The sequence below is a fragment of the Pollicipes pollicipes genome, unplaced genomic scaffold (assembly GCF_011947565.3).
Source record: "Pollicipes pollicipes isolate AB1234 unplaced genomic scaffold, Ppol_2.1 Scaffold_2555;HRSCAF=2994_pilon_pilon_pilon, whole genome shotgun sequence".
Classification (NCBI taxonomy): Eukaryota; Metazoa; Arthropoda; class Thecostraca; order Pollicipedomorpha; family Pollicipedidae; genus Pollicipes; species Pollicipes pollicipes.
In genome coordinates this window covers 17,124,377-17,147,374 of record NW_023596136.1, presented here as the reverse complement: position 1 = coordinate 17,147,374, position 22,998 = coordinate 17,124,377, and the positions used below count along the sequence as shown (strand labels likewise).

At 57.3% G+C, this 22,998-nt stretch overlaps 1 protein-coding gene across 1 annotated transcript; it reads left to right on the top strand.

The window, feature by feature from the left end:
• Window positions 1-147: 147 nt before the first annotated feature.
• On the top strand, window positions 148-22,806 carry GCS2alpha (glucosidase 2 subunit alpha). The gene is made up of 19 exons (XM_037227912.1): window positions 148-351; window positions 2,123-2,212; window positions 3,274-3,516; window positions 4,969-5,145; window positions 5,398-5,507; window positions 11,098-11,242; window positions 11,590-11,691; window positions 12,370-12,622; window positions 13,174-13,313; window positions 13,706-13,893; window positions 14,571-14,731; window positions 15,950-16,117; window positions 16,629-16,758; window positions 17,203-17,338; window positions 17,813-17,964; window positions 18,449-18,597; window positions 18,766-18,989; window positions 19,481-19,581; window positions 20,155-22,806. Exons 1-19 carry the CDS (start codon window positions 344-346, stop codon window positions 20,259-20,261), a joined length of 2,784 nt encoding a protein of 927 aa, XP_037083807.1. The 5' UTR covers window positions 148-343; the 3' UTR covers window positions 20,262-22,806.
• Window positions 22,807-22,998: the final 192 nt, after the last annotated feature.

Below are 22,998 nucleotides of genomic sequence, written 5' to 3'. Positions count from 1 at the left end.
AATAATGGTCGTAACAACAATTTTGGTAATCTAATTACTTTTTTGACTTTTTTAGCAATGAAAAATGTCTTTATAAAGGCTTAAATTTTATATGATGTGAAAATACCCGCATTGCTTGCTCTTTCAAGGATGCATAGCCTTCAAGTCAAGCCGCCGTGCAAGGGACACGCACGCTTGTCACCGAGAGCTGCGATAGGCCGGGAGGTTGCGCTGCGGCAGGTATATTTGACAGGGTATTTCAGTGATTGAGGCTTAAAGCAAGACAGATACAGTTGATCTGTGGGAAGATAAGAGAGTCACTTACAGGAATCCGTGAAACATCGCTCCATAGGTGCAGTGAGCCATGCTGCGGTAAGTGCGTCTTCATGTCCCGAGATTAGACGGGATATATTTGATCCAAGTGTCCTATGCAGCCCACTAAAATATGTTTGCTAGCGGGGTCATGGTTGGTGGAAAGCCTATGGAAGAAATTCTTAAGGATGATTACATACAATGTTACCGTCTGTGCTCTCCTGCTGCCGCATACCATGCCCTATTTCTCCAAATTGTTGCATAATGATATCAGCAAAACATCATTAGCTAGATGTCATGCATCCAATAACAGGGTGTCTTTGTGGCCAAACCATGTACAATGGATTATGGACCATGACTAGGATTTTAAAATGTTTTCTGCTGATTACCATGATTATACCACTGTGCAAATAAAGCCAAAAAATTGCCATGATCCCATCTAACCTAGCCTGGCTTAACCCTATCCCCACTCCTACCCATATCCCTACCTTTACCTCTACCTTGCCCATGTGTTGGCTTCCACAATGGGGCAGCTTCACCATGTACTAAATTGACTTGTTGAAAGCACAACTGACTTGCCTGCAGATCATCAGCCAGTATCTTTGTTTGGTGATGTGGTATACTGTGAATGCTGTGTCACTGGTATTAGATTGTTAGTAGTTTATCTTGAAGGGTAAGATGGTGCATTGTCCTCTGTTTGATGCCAGTAGATATGTTATGATCTAAAGGAGTCATATAGTTATCTTAAAATGATTGCTTTATTCTGAAAGGTAGTACAAGTCTCAATTGATATTGATGGCAATTCCAGGATGACCTGGTTTAAGCATAACAAGTTGTTATTCCAGAAAGGTTTGGTGAGCTAGGCAGATTATGGCTCATTTTCTTTCCTGTATTGGAAAGTAGCATCATGTATGATTGAATTTAAAGTACCTGGAAGAGCTCAATGTATTCTTGTTTATTTGGCTAAGTAACATTTTCTGATGCCCAACAATTCTTAGCTGTATCATCATGTACCATGCAGGTAGCTGTTAATACCAATTTTAGGTCAAAGATTCCAGGACAGTTGCCAATTACTTCACAAACTACCTTAAAATCAAATATTTTTAGTGAGTTTTATAGCTTGGTTCATTATTGTAGTTAAATTTATTAAGTATTGCCATCTTTGAACAATGCATTTATGTGTTGGATGTAGTCATAATTCTAACTAGAATATTAAGATGAATTGTTTTGTTCACTTGATGCAAATACATCAAAATACATTGTCCCTTGGAAACATAGGATAGTGTTGTCATCATGCATGAGGGAATAGCTTGGAGATCCACCTATATTATGCATCTTGTATCCTCAAGATCTGCCTCCCTTGAACATTTTAAAACATTCACTTCTACATGGTTATTTGGCCAATGGCTAATGTATGTAATAGGCTGCACTATATGGTGGATATTAGATGTGTTAAATAGAAGTTATCTTGAAAGCTATCAATATATGCCTTATGTATATTAGATTATACACATTGTTTTGGTAGCATCCATGCCCTCATGGTTTGTTGCTGTAAAGTTGTTTGTGTTTAAAATCCTTAAATGTCATATACTCACTATGACTTTGTATATACTGCTTCATCTTTTTCAATTTCATTAATTTTTATGTCCTGTTTCCCAAACACCTTCAAATACAGATATGATTATGGCAGCAACACTCAGCATATGTGTGTGTGTGCATGTGTGTGTGCGTGCATGCATGCGCGCGCGCACGCGTGCGTGCGTGCATGCATGCATGCATGCATGCAATGCATGTAATATTGCCAGTGGTGTATTGCTCTTCATTTTTCCAGGTGGATAGCCTATGTGGCACTGCTGGGATGTCTCTCAGGAGCTGTTGACAGGGGTAACTTCAAAACATGTGACCAGAGCAGTTTCTGCAAGTAAGTGATGATCCCTATATTTCAGATTGTAATGTAAGCTGCTTTTTTGTGTGTCTTTTTCTGTTAAACCAGATATTTTTATGTTTAACTATTACCATGCATTGAACCTGTGTAGTCCTTGTAGTAATTTTTATGCACATGGGTTTGCCTGCTATTCTGCTGTTTTTGGTCCTGTAATATATGGACTTCTCCATCCACACACTTCCTGGCACCCCTCCCCCCCCCAAGCTATCACATAAGGTGATAGCTGAGCTGACCTTCCAAAATCCTGTATGCCTCTTAGGTGTGCAAACATCACACATGCAATGACTGCTTTAGCACATGTTTGACACTTCATGCTGTGGCTGTATCAGGTGCTGTTGAGGGAAAAAGTGAAGGATCCTGGGTGGGGGACAGGCTGGAAATGCTCTGCAAATTACCTAAAAACCAACTCTTTGAATGGCAAATATATTGCTCGCTTTGAAAGCAATGGCCTCAGCCATACAAATGCATGTGTGGGCGCCGCTGTTGCTCAGCTACCCCAGCGGTCGTCGGCGCTGCTGTTGCTCAGCTACACCAGCGGCCGTCGGCGCCTCTATTACTCAGCTACACCAGCGGCCGTCGGCGCCGCTGTTGCTCAGCTACATCAGCGCCCGTCGGCGCCGCTGTTGCTCAGCTACACCAGCGGCCGTCGTCACCGCTGTTGCTCAGCTACACCAGCGCCCGTCGGCGCCGCTGCTGCTCAGCTACACCAGCGGTCGTCGGCGCCGCTGTTGCTCGGCTACATCAGCGCCCGTCGGCGCCGCTGCTGCTCAGCTACACCAGCGGTCGTCGGCGCCGCTGTTGCTCGGCTACACCAGCGCCCGTCGGCGCCACTGCTGCTCAGTTACACCAGCGGCCGTCGGCGCCGCTGTTGCTCGGCTACACCAGCGCCCATCGGCGCCGCTGCCGCTCAGTTACACCAGCGGCCGTCGGCGCCGCTGTTGCTCAGCTACACCAGCGCCCGTCGGCGCCGCTGCTGCTCAGCTGCACCACTGGTCGCCGGCTCCGCTGCCGATCACGGTCCGTCTCTCCCTGCGCAGGCGTAACCGGGCGCTGACCAGCGGCAGCTCGCCGTACCTTGTGGCGGCCGACTCGGTGCGCGTGTCGGGTGCCGAGGCGACGGCACGCCTGCAAGACGGGCACGCGCCGGCGGCCGTGCCGCTCCGGCTCCAGCTGACCGCGCTTCAGGACAGTTCGCTCCGGCTGAGGGTCGTCGAGGAGGCGCCGCTGCGGCCGCGCTACTCGCCTCAGTACGCGCTGCAGGGCGAGCCAAACACTCAGAGGTGAGGAGGGCCACTGGCATATGGGGGTTGGAGCATGGGTGGAACCACTGGAAGGTGAACGTGTCTTCTGGCATTTTGCCAACAGTATCATCATGTTTTGCACTCTTCGCAAAGCAGATGTCTTCTCGCGATTATTCATTCAAAAAACACTTTTTCCGTAGTCGGATTGTTCCCTCCAGCCTCTCCCCTCCATGCATTGCACTACATCTCCCCATGTCCGACTTTTCCGTCACACGGGTCTCGTTTACGCTAATGTAACGAGACCCGGACGCCCCCTGGTGTATTTCCTCCCCCATCGCAGTCTGGCGTACAGACGTTTGGGTTGTGTGTGTCATCGTCCCTGGCATGCCTGCTCCTCTGTCAATCTGACGGACACACATCTGGCTGGTGTCTGCCATCCTTGACATGTATTCTCCTCCCTGTCAGCCTGACGGGCGGATATTTAGCTAGTGTCTGTCATCCTCTGCCGTGGCTCCTCCCCCCCCCCCCCCCCCCTCTCAATCTGGAGGCGGACGTCTGGCTGGTGTGTGCCGTTCCCTGACATGTCTCCTCCCTCTCAGTCTGGAGGTGGACGTCAGACTGGTGTCTACCAGTCCCCTGATGTGTCTCCTCCCTCTCAGTCTGACGGACGGACGTCTGGCTGGTGTGTGCCATTCCCTGACATGTCTCCTCCCTCTCAGTCTGGAGGCGGACGTCTGGCTGGTGTGTGCCAGTCCCCTGACATGTCTCCTCCTCCCTCTCAGTCTGACGGACGAACGTCTGGCTGGTGTGTGCCGGTCCCCTGACATGTCTCCTCCCTCTCAGTCTGACGGACGGACGTCTGGCTGGTGTGTGCCGGTCCCCTGACATGTCTCCTCCCTCTCAGTCTGACGGACGGACGTCTGGCTGGTGTGTGCCGGTCCCCTGACATGTCTCCTTCCTCTCAGTCTGACGGACGGACGTCTGGCTGGTGTGTGCCGGTCCCCTGACTTGTCTCCTCCCTCTCAGTCTGACGGACGGACGTCTGGCTGGTGTGTGCCGGTCCCCTGACATGTCTCCTCCTCCCTATCAGTCTGGAGGCGGACGTCTGGCTGGTGTGTGCCAGTCCCCTGACATGCCTCCTCCCTCTCAGTCTGGAGGCGGACGTCTGGCTGGTGTGTGCCGGTCCCCTGACATGTCTCCTCCCTCTCAGTCTGACGGACGGACGTCTGGCTGGTGTGTGCCGGTCCCCTGACATGTCTCCTCCTCCCTCTCAGTCTGGAGGCGGACGTCTGGCTGGTGTGTGCCAGTCCCCTGACATGTCTCCTCCTCCCTCTCAGTCTGGAGGCGGACGTCTGGCTGGTGTGTGCCGGTCCCCTGACATGTCTCCTCCTCCCTCTCAGTCTGGAGGCGGACGTCTGGCTGGTGTGTGCCGGTCCCCTGACATGTCTCCTCCCCCTGTCAGTCTGACGCGCTCCCTCCTCTCTTCTTCAGTCTGACGGTGGTGGAGCAGCTAGATGACCGTCTACACCTCAAGTTTGGCGCTGACTCCGAGCTGGTCATGCTGTACAAGCCGTTTCAGCTGCAGGTGGCGCAGGCCGGCAAGACTGTGATCACCGTCAACTCGGACGGCCTCTTCAACTTCGAACACTACAGAACCAAGCCGGAACCGTGAGCTGCTAACCTGCCAGTCTGAGGGGCTATTTGGGGCCCGCATTTAATCAAATAGTACTGCGTGCATCGGGTATTGCATCCACTTGTGCTAATGTGAATGGTAGGTGACGAAAGATGATATTGATAGTCGCCAGTGTGCCAGCTGCACAGCCAGGCAGGTATTCAGCCCGGACAGACCACTGATGAGGCGTGCCCGGCCATACCGCTGCCCTATCCAACCTGAACTGACCTGAGCTCTCGCCGCCGCAGGAAGGAGGCGCCGGCGCCTGTAGACGTCGAGGCCGAGCCTGCCAATGATGGCGAGCACCAGGAGCAGGAGCACGAGCCGCCGGCCGACGAGCCGGCCGAGGACGAGTCCGGTGAGCGAATCCAGTCGCCGTCGGAACCAAGCGACCGCACGGGCAGGGCCGGCGCTGACAAACCGGCCCCGATCGCCGGTCCGGGTGGGCGATTAGTTTCACCTGACGTTTAACCTCATTCCATATCAGTTGCTACCTCCTAGATCCACCGCGACTTACACCACTGCGGAGCAGAATGTCCGGCGGACTTGTCATCACGCTGCCATCATTCACCAGCCGGCTCCTCGGGTCCCAGCTCCGGTAACGGGTGGACAGCGCAAGCTTTTCCTCTCAGGGCGTAGCGACCCTGCCGGTACGTGAGCTCCTGCTCCTTGTCCCGCCCGCTCCCTCCACATTATCCGCACTCCCACATCCGGCCATATCACCACTCCTCGTCCTCGTTTTATCGGGGTCGCTGTGCCTACCCCCCCCCCCCCCCCCGCCCACGCCCCTGGGTTGATCGGGTCCTGGTGGCTGAGGGGCGCGTCGTGCGGGTCAGTCACGGCGCGTCCCAACACTCCACTTTGGCCAGGATATCCGCGGGCGTGGGGGACCCGTGGAGCCCCACACGTGTCTAGCGGTATGTCGCTCGCGTTGCGGTTGGGTGCTCCTTGCGGGTCTCCGCTTGGGGCGCCTGGCCGCGCGCAGCGGCTTAAGGGGTCAAGGGGCGGCGGCGCTGAACCACAGTCAGGACGGGGAGGGGTCTCCCCGGTTACGCCTGGTTACTGCGGCAAAGACCAAATCCCACACACGACGTACGACCGTGCATGCCCGGCCTACGCGAAAGAAAAAGATTATATCAGTAAATGCCTCTAAAAACATCTCTTTTCATGAAGCTCGTGAACTTTACGATAGTCATCCAAAAACATCGTATGCGTCCGAAGTGAAAAATTTATTGCCACAAAGTAATGCCATCGAGGACATGACGGCAGTCCATTTCGTGGGACTTCTGAGGTCGTTCGGCCTGTCGGTTGTTCCCTCGTTCCGAACGCCCGACTCCCAGCCGGCACTCCAAGCTCCCTCTCCGCCGATCGAGCAGTCGGTAGACGCCGCACCACTGGCCTCCTCGGTGCGCGCCGGATCACCAGCGGGCGACGGTCGGACGACGGCTCAGCGTGGTCGGAGTCCCCGCGCGCCGCCGGCCGTGCCTTCGTCTGCGACTCAATTGGCCTCTTCACAACAGGCACTCCTTGCCAGTGCCTGTGAGCGTGTGACAGAGAGGCTGGAGCGTCAGGAAGCTGATAGTCGTGCCCGCGAGGCCAAGCGAGCGCGCTTGGCCGAACTGGAGCGCGCTAAGGCGGCAAGCCGTCTGTCCGGGGCAGGCAAAGAGCCCGTCCCCCAAAACAGCACTCCATCGCCACGGAGGTCGGTGGAGGCCCCCACTGGTCCCTCGAATCCCGGCAGAGGCCCACTGATGGGCCCTCCCCCGCCTCCACCCCGGACTGGGTACGCTGGCGTAAAGCGTGCCCCTTCTCCATCTGATGGAGGGAGCCCAAGGATTCGTCCTAGGGTGGGGCACGGCCCCCCGGAGTTAAGCCGTAGCTCTCAGTCTGAGGCGTCTGGGCTTACTACTGGCACAGCCGAGTTCTTTAAAGCCGGGACTTGTTTTAGGCTTTCACATCTTACCGCTTTTTTAATGCGTCCTTTTACAGGCGTTTTTACAGTTGAACTGTAGAGGAGCAAGGGCGAATGCCCTCGATCTCGAGGCTGTCGTCAGCAGGATCTCTCCTGCAGCCGTGGCGCTGCAAAAGACCAAGCTAGCCTCTGAACATTTCTTTTCCTTGAAAGGATATGCGATGTTTCGCAACGACGTGTTGACAGAATGCATTACTCACGGTGGCGTCCTCCTGGCAGTTCATTATAGCGTGCCAGCGAGGGGGCTAAGCTTGCGTTCCGCACTCCAGGTTGTGGCCGTGCGGCCTTATTTCAATCATCGTCACATCACTGTTTGTTCACCTTACCTTCCACCAGGCATCGCTTTTCGATTAGTGCACCTTATATGTTTGCTGTCTGAACTGCCTCCACCACTTCTTCTTCTAGACGATTTCAGTGCGCCACAAAGCCCAAATCATCCCCCCCCCTAGACGATTTCAGCGCGCATCACACCGCTTGGGGGTGTGACGTCACCAATGCTCGTGGGAGGCTGTGTGAGAATTTTATCCAAGGTGCTTCACTATGTATTTTAAACACAGGAACTCGCACACATTTTATAATGTCATCCGGTCAGACGTCAGCGCTAGACTTAAGCCTCTCCAGTCCCCAGCTCGTCCAACACCCCGAGTGGAGTGTCGGAGATGACCCAATGGGAATCGACCACTTCCCAGTGTGGATCCGGTTTAAGAGAGGTGGAGCGTTGGGTGTTAGGCCACAACACTGGAATTTTAGAAAGCGAACTGGTGCGAATTTGAGACTCGGCTTGAAGAATCGTTTGCAACTGAGCCTGAGAGGACGGCACCCTCTATTGAGGATTTTACTCACAGACTTTTGGAATGTGCCAGCAGCTGTATCCCACGCACATCTGGCGCTCCCCGACGTACTCCTGTTTCGTGGTGGACGGAGGAGTGTCGGATCGCCATCTGGGTGCGTAAACGTGCCTTTCGGGCTTTTGACGCCAGGAGCGGTGTAGAAAACCTGATAGCCTTTAAGACGGCGAGAGCTTTTGCTCGGCGCACTGTAGGGGAGGCGAAGCGTGCTTCCTGGCATGCTTACGTGAGTACGCTGAACCGGTTCACGCCAGCATCGCAGGTTTGGCCTCGAATTAAGCGCATATCGGGGCAGTTTTTATCCATGGCTCTTCCGGTACTATGTGTGAACGGACAGGCCATGACGCGCCCGTTGGAAGTTGCGAACGAGATTGACCGGGCGCTGGCCTACCGCAGCGAAGGTGGCAACACTAACCCACAGTTTGTGCGGCACCGAACGCAATGTGAGCAATCCGCAGTGGATTTTTCGACGAGTGAGCTATATTCCTATAATGATCCGTTCACCCTGGTCGAGCTGGAATGGGTGATTGCCAAGCTTCGCGGCGTGTCAGAAGGTCCGGACACTGCACAACGACATGCTCAAGGATTTGCCGCCTTGCGTGCTTCGTGTCCTTTTAGCGGTATTTAATGCGCTTTGGGCCAGTGGTGACTTTCCAGCCTCTTGGCGAGAAGCTACTGTCGTTCCTATTTTAAAACCGGGTAAAAGTGGACTAGGTCTTTTACACTATAGACCTATTTCTCTCACTTCATCGCTCTCTAAGTTAATGGAAAAAATGGTTAATGTCCGGTTAACTTGGTTTTTAGAACATCACTGCGTTTTTACAAACACCCAGTGTGGTTTTAGAAAGAATCGCAGCACAGCAGGCAATCTTTTAGTTCTTGACACTGCGATTCGTATGGGATTTAAAGCAAACCGACACATAGGCGCAGTGTTCTTTGACATAGAGGGCGCCTATGACACCACATGGCGTCAAGGCATTCTTCTGAAGCTATACAGGTATGGTGTACGCGGTAATATGGGCACCTTTCTTCAACACTTTCTAGCTGACCGTTGTTTCTGTGTCCGTGCTGGAAACGCGCTCTCTGAGAGGCATCTTCAAGTTAACGGTGTGCCCCAAGGCGGCCTTCTCAGCGTAGCTTTGTTCGCCGTTATGATCAACGACATCGGGATTGGGCTGCCACAGTCTGTAGGTCATGCACTTTTTGTTGATGACTTCACCATTTGGACTAGCGCAGCAAGAGCACCATCGGTGGAGCGCCAACTCCATTTAGCTGTTGACCGTGTTGAGAAGTGGGGTACCATGAACGCGTTCAGGTTTTCACGTAGCAAGACTGTAGCCATGCTTTTTGTCATAGCCGGCAATGCGGAGACCTGTATCCGTCTGCATGGGCAATGCATCCCAACTTAGCCTGTGGCTAGATACCTTGGGGTATACTTTGACCGCCGACCTACATATAAGGCACATCTTAAGACGCTACGTGAACGCTGTTTTAAATCTTTGGACGTATTAAAATGTGTTTCGCACACATCGTATGGCGGAGATCGGGGCACGCTTTTGCTGCTGTATCGGGCAATCATGCGCTCTAAGCTGGACTATGCATGTTTTATTTATGACAGCGCGTGTGAGTCCACCAAATGAATCATTGACACCATCCATCACAAGGCTATACGTGCCATCACAGGGGCGTTCCGTACATTTCCTACCCGAAGCCTCTTGGTAGAATCGCACAAGCCGCCGTTGTCAGCGAGGAGGAAAATGCTCGGCATGTGTTATGCACTTAAGCTGCGACACTTCCCGTGGCATCCCGCATATCACGCAGTCTTTCCTGCTGCCTGGCGAATGCCATGGCGAACAAACGGCCTGCTGTGCCGTTTGTTCGCCATGCACCTCGGGCGCATGCAGTGGCCGGTGGCCCCCGGATACAAGCCTTACCGCGAGAAAACGAAATTCCCATTCGAAAAGTGAAGCGATCAGGTCACCTGTGCACTCCTCCCTGGCATTTGATCTCACCCTTCACAGACACATCTCTGACCGAAATGAAAAAAAAATGTCTCGCTGCCAGATATAATGAGGTCCAGAGCGCTTGAGCATATAGCGTTATGTGAGGGTTGCACACGTACTTACACGGACGGCTCTAAAACTTCTGATGGTGTAGGCTGGGCGTTTGTGAGCGGTGGCGTCACCCGGTCGTTTTCATTGCCCCCAAACGCTTCGGTGTTCACATGAGAGCCCATAGCAATCATTAAGGCACCATGTTTCATTGAAGTTGGTGACGAACCCTTACATGTCACTTTGACGGACTCTCTGAGCAGCGTTCTGAGTGTGAAGTCTTTTTATCCATCGTGTCCCCTTATACAGGACATTTTGATACGTTTGACTCTACTAGATCAGGCCAGAAAGACAATCATGCTATGTTGGGTTCCCAGTCACGGAATCGCGGGCAACGAGTTGGCTGACGCGGCTGCCAGGCGAGCAGCGCTGGCTCCATGTGTTCGCTCTCTTTCTATTCCTGCCAGAGACTTACCCTGCAATAAAAACCTTCCTGCACAAGTGGCAGCGTTGTTGGGATCGGATGGATGGCAATAAGCTTAGAGAGATAAAACCTAAGCTGGGTCAGTGGTCCTCTTGTTTCCGCAAAATGCGGCGAGAAGAAGTGATCCTCTGCAGATTACGCATCGGGCACACGTACACAACCCTCGGCTATATGTTGGAGGGAGCCGATAAACCTATCTCATCGACGTGGTGCTGTCCTTGCCGTTCGCCACATCCTTATATCTTGCCCGCGCCTCGCGGAAGAACGCCAACGTTACTTTGGATGGCATGACCTGCCCCTTACCCTCTGTAATATGCTAGGAGATAACTCACCATTTCTGGAATCCCAACAGATCTTCTTGTTTCTCAAACACATCAACTTGGGGACCATTTATGCGGCTCATTAGATAGGTAAAACAAAACTCGTTATGGGCGCCAAATGACCACCGCAGTCGGCGCGCCCGTAAACTCCAATCACCAACCAACAATCAGCAGCCGGCTGCCGTGCGCGTACGGCATCAGTACGGCATCTCTCTCAGCCGCTAGTGCGAGCGGCCGTTCGCAGGTGCACCGGTGACCCCTTCCGCTCGGCAGGCATGTGGGAGGAGCACTTCAAAACGCACCGGGACAGCAAGCCGAACGGCCCGTCGTCGGTGGGCGTGGACGTGACGTTCCCGGGCTCGGCGCACGTCTACGGTATCCCCGAGCACGCCGATTCGTTCGCTCTCAAGGATACCAGGTCCGTCGGCTGATGGTGGGAGGGTGTGACGAGTGCCGATGAACAGGTGGGGAGATTAATGTGAGAACAGCTGCTTTGTTAGCACTCGTTTAATTTTGCCCATAGATGGTAAATTTTCGGGCTGCCTCGAACATGGTGTTATTCGGAAAGATACAGGAAGTTGCAAAGCTCCCGCCCCCGCTCTATTTGTGCACGTAAGTGTCGTTCCAGTGACCAAGTTTGTTCCATGTACCGTGAATCTGATTGCTGTTTTTCATCCTTGTTTGCTCGGTTTCATTATTGATGCTCTGTATTATGTCACATGTTTGCCGAAGAAGTCCGTATTGGACCAGTGCGCTTGGTTCCAGCTCGGGCGATCCGTATCGTCTGTACAATTTGGACGTATTCGAGTACGAGATCGGGAATCCAATGGCGCTGTACGGCTCTGTGCCCTTCGTCATCTCACAGAGGTGAGTGTGTGGGCGCACGGATGCTGCCACAATATTTAAGGTGGTAGGGACTTGAGGTGTAATGGTCACGTCCTGAAACGATCCGTATCGCGTCAGCTCAGCTCTGCAGCTAGCCAGTTCTGTTGGCGAACTATATTGACGTAATATTGGCGATCATCATCCCCGGTGATGGGCACCACCCGTCTCCAGCTCACCACCACGTGCAGACTGTCTCTTGCACCCAGCCTCTCCCTGCTGCTGTTTTCTCGACTCCCCGCCTCACCCCGCCTTAATCTGTCCCAGCTCGCTTCACCCTGCTCCACCCCCGCCCCAGCCCGACTCACCCTGCTCCACCCCCGCCCCAGCCCGACTCACCCTCCTCCACCCCCGCCCCAGCCCGACTCACCCTGCTCCACCCCCGCCCCAGCCCGACTCACCCTGCTCCACCTCTGCCCCAGGCCGTCTCACCCCGCTCCACCTCCGCCCCAGCCCGCCTCACTCTGCTCCACCCCCCGCCCTACCCCGCCTCACTCTGCTCCACCCCCGCCCTACCCCGCCTCACTCTGCTCCACCCCCCGCCCTACCCCGCCTCACACTCTCCCAGCCCGCCTCATCCCACTTCACCCCGCCTCAGCCCACCCCTGCCCTTCTTAGCCCGCTTTAGCATATCCCCGCCTGACCCCGCCGCCCCGCCGGCAGCGGCTCGCACGGCGCTGCTGGCGCCTTCTGGCACAACGCGGCCGAGACGTGGGTGGACGTACGCTCGGAGCCGGACGCGGGCCTCGTCTCTACCGTCACCAGCTACCTGGGCGGCGGCCAGGCCGAGACACGCAAGCACCTGCACTGGATGTCGGAGTCGGGCGTGCTCGACCTCTTCCTACTGCTGGGACCGACCAGCCGCGACGTCATGCGACAGTACAAGCAGCTTACGGGCGCCACGCAGCTCCCGCCGGTCAGTGGCCGTTGCCCACACTTGGCGTTTTTGGCGCTGGCAGTTGCCCACACTTGCCCACGCTCGGTAGTTTTGACTTTTGGGTGTTGGCTGCGCTCTGGTCCGTTAGACTGCACTATATCAGGTTTGCTAATTCCCAGTGTCATATTTTTTTCTCCCCCGATACGGCTGGCTAATGCGGAGTGGTGTCCTGTGCGGGTGACCTACCGATGGATTAATAACAATGCCCGTTGTGCGCCGGCCTCTGCGATGGAAAGGAGCGGGCTCTGATCGCTTGTTGTGTGCCTCGGGTCCGGTTAGGTGCGGCTGTACATCCTGTATCCTGACCTGGCGTGAGCCCATCAATGCCCTCCTGCAAGCTGCCTGCCGGCATCTCTTGGGCCATTGCGTGCGCACAGCGGGTGTGCACCATGCGACATGCCATCGGAGCGATACGCTGTGTCCCGGCCTTGCTTCGAGTGGCTCGCCACAATCGATGCGCCAGACCGCCACGCTGCGACAACGGCCGTCAGACGCGGCGTGCCGCGGACTGACCGTCCGGCCCGTTCCAGCTGTTCTCGCTGGGTTACCACCAGTGTCGCTGGAACTACAACGATCAGCGCGACGTGGCTAACGTTCACGACAGCCTGGACCACCACGACCTGCCGTTCGACACCATCTGGCTCGACATCGAGCACACGGACGGCAAGCGGTGAGCGCCGCCGCCCGGCGAGGAGCGCCCGGTGGGGAACTCTACCTGTCTAGGCTGTCGAACCGCCTGTCGAGCCTGTTGAGCATGTCGACTCGGTGGGGAACGCCGCCGGGAACAGCAGCTGACAGCTTTCGGCGACGTTTGGGAAGGTCCTATATCGTGTTCATGGCATGGCATGCTGTCGCCGGTCCGCGTTCTCCCGGCACGCTACTTCAGGTGTGGAGCGTTAATACACCATTTAGCGAGACATCGTTAGGCATTTCTAGGTTCTCGGAAGTTGAACCGGCACTTTGTCTTTAAGGTATGTAATAAAGAAGCTGGCACGACCGGGGGTGGCTGTTGTGTTTCACTGCCTCACTCTCGGCTCTTCACCTCGTGCCCTCGTTTGGCAGGTACTTCACCTGGGACAGCCACAAGTTCTCGCACCCTGACGACATGATCCGTAACATGTCCTCGCGCGGCCGCAAAATGATCACCATCATCGACCCGCACATCAAGAAAGACAGTAACTACTTCGTGCACGCTGACGCCACTAGCAACGGCTACTACGTCAAGGACAGGGACGGCAACGATTTTGACGGTCAGTGGCGATCGGGTGGAACCCGATCACGGTGGTAGAGTTTGTCGTGGTCGTAGCTTAGAGCTGTCCAGGTGTGAACCATAGGCGGTGGCGTATCTTTGAAAGTATCGTAATGATGCGGTGGAGGGTGTCACGCGCTGACGTAAACCGGCGTCGGCCGTGGAGTTCTTCGACAATGTTCTTCCGCCGCCTCCTCCGTCGATGGCGCATCTTGGCCGCGCGAGCGAAGCGTCCCTGTTGCAGGGGTTGCGCTGACTGCTTGCTGGGTAACAGAGCCGCGTTGGCCTGACCGATCTGCACTGTGTTGATGCTGCCTGGGTCACACCCTGTCCGCTGCCCGCCTTATGACGGGCTGTGGTGACCTTCACTTGCCCGTGGTGACCCAAGCTGGCCTGCACTGGCCAGCACTGCACTGGCCTGCACTGCACTGGCCTGCACTGCACTGGCCTGCACTGTACTGGCCTGCACTGCACTGGCCTGCACTGGCCAGCACTGCACTGGCCTGCACTGCACTGGCCTGCACTGGCTCTCTTCTGACCTCGTAGAATCCGCTTTGACGCGTGCCGGCGGTCGGTGACTGGTGGACTGTGGTGATGGAACCAGCATGGCGCTGGTCCGCGGTGACCCTTCACTAACCCAAAATGACCCTGCGGTGAGTCGTGACCTCTGGCCGGCAGGCTGGTGCTGGCCCGGCTCGTCGGGCTACCTGGATTTCTTCCAGCCAGCCGTGCAGGAGTACTGGGCGTCCCGTTTTCAGCTGGCGAACTACAAGGGCTCTACGCTTGACCTTTACACCTGGAACGACATGAACGAGCCCAGCGTCTTCAACGGACCCGAGGTGAGACGCCCACCTGCTCCATGGCGAGCCCAGCGTCTTCAACGGACCCGAGGTGAGGCGCCCACCTGCTGGCTCCATATGGAACACCGCCATGCGCCGTTCCGCTAGTGAATAGCTCAGTCAGCGGGATGCCGGGATGGCTCGCAACACTGGAACATTTTGCAGGTTTGCATGGGAATTCAACAAGTGTTAAGCTTTCATAGAATTACTTCTGTTTTCATCAAGTGACATACAATACCACGTTATGATATTCGCCTATAATTTTCCAATGATATCATCAAGACGCTTGAATCATAGCATTGGCGTGAACAAATAGCCCAGAAACGTTAATAAGTAACGTCCTGACCCTGACAATACTACTGACATCAACAACGTGTCATGCCACCCTCGCCGGTTCCGTGAACACCCGCCCCTGTCCGGCCGGGTGACGATGGCCACCCTCGCCGGTTCCGTGAACACCCGCCCCTGTCCGGCCGGGTGACGATGGCCACCCTCGCCGGTTCCGTGAACACCCGCCCCTGTCCGGCCGGGTGACGATGGCCACCCTCGCCGGTTCCGTGAACACCCGCCCCTGTCCGGCCGGGTGATGATGGCCACCCTCGCCGGTTCCGTGAACAATCGCCCCTGTCCGGCCGGGTGATGATGGCCACCCTCGCCGATCCCGTGAACACCCGCCCCTGTCCGGCCGGGTGATGATGGCCACCCTCGCCGGTTCCGTGAACACCCGCCCCTGTCCGGCCGGGTGACGATGGCCACCCTCGCCGGTTCCGTGAACACCCGCCCCTGCCCGGCCGGGTGATGATGGCCACCCTCGCCGGTTCCGTGAACACCCGCCCCTGTCCGGCCGGGTGACGATGGCCACCCTCGCCGGTTCCGTGAACACCCGCCCCTGTCCGGCCGGGTGACGATGGCCACCCTCGCCGGTTCCGTGAACACCCGCCCCTGTCCGGCCGGGTGACGATGGCCACCCTCGCCGGTTCCGTGAACACCCGCCCCTGTCCGGCCGGGTGATGATGGCCACCCTCGCCGGTTCCGTGAACACCCGCCCCTGTCCGGCCGGGTGATGATGGCCACCCTCGCCGGTTCCGTGAACACCCGCCCCTGTCCGGCCGGGTGATGATGGCCACCCTCGCCGGTTCCGTGAACACCCGCCCCTGTCCGGCCGGGTGATGATGGCCACCCTCGCCGGTTCCGTGAACACCCGCCCCTGTCCGCCAGGTGACGATGCACAAGGACGCGCGCCACCACGGCGGCTGGGAGCACCGCGATGTGCACAACGAGTACGGCATGCTGGTGCCAATGGTATCTGCGCGCGGCCAGATGGAGCGCTCGGGCGGCACACTGCGACCGTTCGTGCTGACGCGCGCCGCCTTCGCCGGCTCCCAGGTGCGTGGCCGGACGCCGAGGGAGAGACGCAGGCGGCCTGTGTAACCGGGCGGTAGCCGAGCATGTGTGCTGGTGGGTCGTATTTGCAGATGGGAGTGATATATCGGGGTGAGGTGACGTCACAGTGCCAAATACTCGGGATGGCAGTTTGAGTTCTGCAAAAAAGCTTGCAGCGTCTGGTTTTTCGGCATAATGAGTTCAAACGCCCGCTCCTTAATTACCGACTTTCTACATACCAGGAGGTACTGGTTAAACGACGTTATAGGAAAAACATTGGTTATATTCACAGTACTCAGCTGTATCATGTCTTCCTAGTACCATGTCAGGTTACATTATTTGTATGATGACTGACACACCTAAGTGTCTCATCCCACCATGAACGTCTGCAAAACACCTCCTCATCCGCTGTCTGCTGCGCTGGAAAAACCGCCAGGCAGTGGTGGTGCGATATCTGCCAAAGCCAGTCACGATGTCGGGGCGGCTGACGTAGCAATTGGCGCCATTCCGACAGCGTTTTGGCGCCAAGTGGACGGGTGACAACACTGCGCAGTGGTCACACCTGCAGTACACCATCCCGATGCTGTTGTCCAGCTCGGTGGCCGGCATCTCCTTCATCGGTGCCGACATCGGCGGATTCTTCGGTCAGTTGCGGCGCCCGGCTGGCGTTGGTCATGGCGCCTGGTGCTCGCTGCGTCCCCATCTCCTCGGGCATTGGCAGCCTGGCAGCCCCCTCTTCCCTCTGCCCTGGCAGGCAGCCTCCGGCCGTGTCAGTCGCGCCAGATGAAGCGGAACTTTAACCATGGCGCCGTGCCACACTTTACTGTTGTGACTGCAGTGTGCGCTAAGATTTTTGCGACGCGAGAACGGAAATGTGCAAGACTCCTGCCCCGGCACGCACCAAGAGCGCTGGTGTACCCAGCCTTCCTCTGGAAGGTCTTCAGCCCGGGTGACATCCTGCGACCTTCGTGCCATGACTCCAAGTGTCGTCTACAGGAGCCGCTGGCCGCTGCGTCTGTGGCTCCGGCGACCCGAAGGCGTGTGTCCCTGACCCGGAGGTGTTGTCCTGACCCCGCGTCGTTCCCCAGGCGACCCGGACACCGAGCTGCTGACGCGGTGGTACCAGGTGGCCGCCTTCCAGCCGTTCATGCGGGCGCATGCGCACATCGACACACGCCGCCGCGAGCCCTACCTCTTCGGAGAGGAGACGACCCGGATGATCCGGTGGGTGCTGAGCGACGCTCCTTCGCGGCGCGGCGGCTGTCTCGAGATCGGGACCGAGTGGCCCCAGACTTATGCCGTGATGCTGGATCGCCGCCATGGGCTCGAATCAGTCACTGGTGCGTCTTGTTCAGCAACTGAATTGGCGCCATGGCGTGATGTGCGTGAGAGGGCGTGGGTCGTGGAGCCCCGCGCTCGCTGCTGGAGCTGTCTGACTGGATGCAAGCGACCGTCCCTTGTAGCAGGGTCGTCACGCCACGCGGCTAGCCGGACAATCTGGCCCAGCGCCGTGTCCGGACTCGGGTCTAAACGAACTCTTTCTCTTCCCGGCTGCTTTCCTTTCTTCCTCTCTCCACTCTGCCCACTGTACCTCACGAGCTCTGCTCTTTTCTACTCCACCCCTCCTTCTCTACCCACTGTACCTCACGGGCATTGAGGCCCGGCCCGCTGTGACGGCCACCCTTCGCCCGTCCCCAGTGCGGCCCTGAAGCAGCGCTACCGTTTCCTGCCGCTCTGGTACACGCTCTTCTACGAGAACGAGCAGACGGGCATGCCGCCGATGCGGCCGCTCTTCATGGCCTTTCCGGATGATGTCAGCACGTACTCCATGGAAGACCAGTACATGGTCGGTGAGTGAGCGGCCGCCGTGCGCACGGGGTGCGCGCGCTGCGGTGAAGGCTGCGACCAGACCGCGAGTGGCCTCTGCACGGGTCAGCACAGCTGGCCCGCGCCTGCTGCGCTGAGTGCAGGGCAAACGGACACGCTTGCCGCCATCGCCGTTTAGCCGCCGGTTGGTCCCGTGTGAGCATTCTGTTTTGTTTTGTGGCGCCGGCTGCTCCAAATTTGATGCTGGGTTGTGCTTAACGGGCTGTTTCATACGGAAATGTGATGTTAGCTGAGACAAAACAGTTCATAGCGATCGTCACAGCATCTTCAATTCGCTGCCACTTCCTCCACATTGTATGAATTTTGACCCGCTGTCCGGAACTTCAGTGTCTTCACCCGTAACGCCCGTGCGGTGGTAAGCGGCTGCGCGTGATCTGGCGGTGCAGCGTGTCCCCTGTGCGTGCGGCGCGGTGCGTAATGCTAACGGCGGCGGCACCTGTGCCGCAGGGGAGGCGCTGCTGATCCACCCGCAGACGGCGCAGGGCGGCTCGTCCGTCTCCGTCTACTTCCCCGGCGCTGACACGGTGTGGTACGACATCGTGACCGCCGAGCGGTTCACGCACGGCCGTTCCACCGTCGCCACGCCCCTGGACAAGGTGAGGCCGGCAGCCGACTGCGCGTCGGCCTGTACGGACGGATGGCAACCGACGTATGCGAGCCGAAGCTGGGGGCTGGAGCCGTGTCGGTATCACGGCACGAGGTGCGTGACACGCGGGGTGCAAGCTCAGTATTCGATTGTGACTGGTGCGCCTCCGCCCCCGCAGCTGCCGGCGTACCAGCGCAGCGGCACTGTGGTGGCCACCAAGGAGCGGCCCCGACGCGCCAGTGCGCACATGGCGGCCGATCCGTTCACGCTGACTGTGGCGCTGGACGCGCGCCAGACGGCCACCGGCGCGCTGTACATCGACGACCACAGCTCGTTCCAGTACCGCGACGGCAAGCACATCTACCGGCGGCTGGCGTTCGAGAACAGCGCTCTCAAGTCTAGGTAGGTGGGCGAGCGCTCGCCTGCCCGCCCGCTGGTCGTGCCCCGTTCGTGGTGGTGGTGAGGCGGTTAGACTCGGTCTGGAGGCGTGTGGCCTGCTGTGCAAGCTGCTGTTTGCGGCGTGTCAGCTGGTGTGGCGTGCCACACACTCGGTGCGGCGAAATGATGGGTTCGCCTGATGTTGGAGCCAAATTCTGGCAGCTGTGCGAGGTCCGAGTTGATTTTTTTCTGTGGCTGTGGGGCCATAAAAGTATTCGTAATCTAGCCATCGTGCCGGTTGGACATTGTCATGTCATAACTGCCAGTATTAATGTCAGTCGCTCGATGATGTTGCAATCTGTTGCTTTTCCCAATTCCTTGTCATCCTAATAGTTGTTAGATTTTACAGCACGCTGTGATGCCGCGGGCTGTCTGGCCCCTGACGCCACGCGGGGAAGCTGTCTTCGCTGCCGTTCTGGTGCCGGCTGTTCACGGCCGCCTGCCTCGGTTTGCAGTCACATCTCTGGCGCGGGTCTGGATACGGCCAGCTGGGTGGAGCGGGTGGTGGTGCTCGGCCTGCGCACCGCGCCCACGGCCGTCCACGTCACCAGCCAAGGTGGGTTAGCCCGTCCCCGCCCTCGCCCCACCCCCGGCCCCGAGGCTGAGCGGGTCGCGGTGTCGGCTGGCCAGACTTGGTGGGGGGGGGGGGGGGAAGTGGGGGTGGGAAGAGGGCACCCACGCGCAGTCGGCTCTCTTAGTCAGTACCCCGGAGAGAAACGGCCGCGGTTGGAATGTAAATTGTGCCTCCACGCTGTGTTGAACATGAAAAATTTGTAATGTCAGTTGAGTAGCGATCGCAGGCTGTCGCCACTGCTCCTGATCTCGGGTGCTCGAAAGAGAGCGATTCACTGGGGCCAGTTCTCTTCTTGCAGATGCATCGGGAATTACTTCAATTTCGCTAACGAGGGGTTACGTTTCTCTGTTCGTGCTCGCCAACATTACGATATAAGTGAGGATTGATTAATGGCGAAAACACGTGGGCTAGCGCTCTCGGTGCGCGCGTTTTCGCACAAGTTCTCTAAGCTCTACTTTTGATTGTTTTTGCCTGTCACCGTGTCTGTTCCGTCAGGTACCTTTTCCTTACAAACTGTTTGGCCTACATCTCTTAGCGGTTTGCCTTGGATTCCAGGTCGGGACGAGGCACTGGACTTCAAATATGACAAAGATCTGCAGAAGCTGGTCATTAGGAAGCCGGCGGTGAACGCGGGTGCTGATTGGTCAATCGTCATTTCGTAATGGCGCTGATTGGTTCATCGTCATATCGCAACAAGGGCGATGGCTGATTGGTCGCCTCGCAGTGGCGTTGACTGGTCGACCGCTATCGCGAACGGCGCTGATAAGTTGATCGTCGTCCCGTGATGTGGCCGACTGGTGGTCCGTCATTGCGCGGCGGCCGCCGGCGGTAGACACGATCTGGGGGCCGGGGTTTGCGTGCGTGTGTCGGTGTGCGCGCGGCGGGTTGGTCGGCCGCCGGCCAGTGATACTCCTGTGGTTGTTATGTGCAGGGCTGGCGGGGTGGGGTCGGCGCGCGGTTCATTCCACGGTGGTGGCGCGCCGGATCGCAGGGACGGCGGGGCGCAGTCGGGTGACGGGCCGGGCCGGGCTGGTCGGCGTGGGCACGCTTTGGGAAACCTCGGGTCTGCCGGGGCGAGATGAAACCGACGTCAGCGGCCACACGACGACAGTTGCCTAAAAGACATGTGTTCTTGAAGCATCTGGACGGTTACCTCTGGAAATCTCGCTCAGTGGATAGGGCGGGTTTGAGCTTTCTCTGGTACGAACGATGCCCGGGGCCCGTCTGCTTCTGATTGTGTCGTCACGAAACTTGGGAACGTCGTTGGCGGTGCGGCCGTGGTTCGTGCTGTCTCCTTGCCCGGGTCGGCATCGCGTGGTCGCGTCAATGTTTTGCTCACTTTGGGAACGTCGAGCATGTGATCCGTCAGATTTCTGACCGTCGGTGGGCAGGCGCCACGTCAATTATCCTTCTGTCTGGTGTTTTGCGATTGATGCTCAGTGAAATGCCTCTGCCCCATTAACCTGCAAACTTGATTCATTGTTCCGTTGGGATGGAGCTGCACTTCTGCAGCTTGCCATCAGATATGCCAAGGCACTGTGCAAGTAAAATGGACCATTTATTTCCGCTGCTGTGCTCAGGCCTGTAAGTTTCGCGTTGTAACGTGCCGCTCATTCTGTGTTATTGGTGTTTCTTTCCCTGAAGCATGCATTTATGTGTGTGGTGTGCTACAAGGAGCCAAATGTTTGTCTTCGATGCTCTCTGCTTTGGTCTGGGCCCCATCTCCTCGCTCTGTTCATTTGTGTTGTCTGTGAAGCTTCGCCAGTGTGTGAACTGTGTGTTTGTTGTGTGTTGTCATCACATGTGTTCGGATTCGGGAAGCCCTTTTCGGCAGTGGTCCGCCGACCAGTTACCCCACTCGTAGCTTTCTGCACGAGCTGCCACGTCTCGCTCAGCGAGGGGCTCACTCCACTCCCGGGGGGGTAGGGAGGGGAAGCGGGCAGTGCAGCACACGGGCTCATCGGCTATTCGCGTCGCCCGCGATGCACTTGATTGGATACGCTGAGCGCCAGTCACCTCCCATCCCCCTCCAAGCAGAGTCCCCCTACTGTTCTGACCTCTCTCCGCATCACGCTGTCGGCTTCCTCGGACAGCGCGCGATGCCCTCGTCGCGACGGCGCGCGTGACGACACTGGTGGGGGTGGCCTCTAAGCTGTGTGGTTGTCTGACTGATACCCCACCCCATGCGGTGAGGCGGGGGTTCATGAGGCAGACTGTCTACGGCCGAGTTGCCCCCCCCCCCCCATTAGAAGGCCGCGTCAAATGCTCATTTTGTTTCCAATTTTTAAAGCACGGAACGATTTTGCGCTTGGTTCCTATGCACATTGTGGTAACGTGTCGAGGTTCGCCTCCGCGGTTCCTGCACACGCACCCCGAGACGCCGCAGAAACATGATCATATATTCTTCGGCACCAGCGGCTTTTGTACGGCGGCGCCGCCGGTGGGCATCGAAATGCCGCGGTGGTGTCAGATCAACATCAACTATTCTACATCCGCTCCGCCCTCCGCTGAATTCCTTGATGATCGATGATCGCATGATGACGTCACGGGTCACGGCCGACGCTTCGCCCGTCGGCCGTGGCCCACGTCGGCGTTCAGTGGCGCCCACGTCCGCGTTACAGTGGCGGCCCCGCCGCGTCACAGTGGCTGCCACGTCCGCGGCCGGGGTGAGGCCCTGTCGCCGGAGAGTGGCTTCACACCGGCTACGGCGGCTGCCACCCGTGGCCGCGGCCATCCCCCCCTCCCCTCCCCTCCGCCTGGAAGTCTGCGCAGCGCAGATGATCAGCCGCATCCGCTCAGCGTTGCGGAGCCGGTCGATTCCCCGCGTCAGTTGCGCCCCGACGCCAATGGCCGGCGGCCTCCTGCGGAACGGTGGGGACGGAGCAGGGCTGGATCCGTCGCAGAGAGTCAGAGGGTGGGCCAGTCCTCGCAGACCCGGGCGGATGTAGCCGAGGGGGCGAAGGGGTGGATCCGTGGGAGAGAGTCGGAGGGCGGGCCAGTCCTCGCAGCCTGGGCGGATGTGCCGTCTGCGCGGGTCAACCTCAGAGGAACCAGGTCGGACTTTTGCTCGACTTAGCCGCACAGTAGTCACAATAAGTGTTGACTGGTGGACGTGCGTGGCCTCGTTCAGCCACTATCTGAGTGATTATAGGCGATAAGTATTGATAATAAATGGGTGTGTGACGCACAGTTAGTGTTATTCACTTACGCAATATCCGACTGATAAGGGCGAGGTTGCCAGTCATCTTTTGCTCCCTGCTTGGGACAACGAAAGTCAATGTGCCGCTACCAAAAGTTCCGATCGGTTCAGCACATAAAACGGTTTCTGCCGGCCCATAAACCTGTGAACAAAACAACACCGCAACGTTCCCAAGCTGCAGTGAAGGACGGTTTAATCCG

Excerpts from the sequence above, each read along its gene's own strand:
- GCS2alpha (XM_037227912.1), top strand. Across the intron at positions 14,732-15,949 it reads GCGTCTTCAACGGACCCGAG|GTGACGATGCACAAGGACGC; the intron begins GTGAGACGCCCA and ends CCTGTCCGCCAG. Across the intron at positions 18,990-19,480 it reads AACAGCGCTCTCAAGTCTAG|TCACATCTCTGGCGCGGGTC; the intron begins GTAGGTGGGCGA and ends CTCGGTTTGCAG.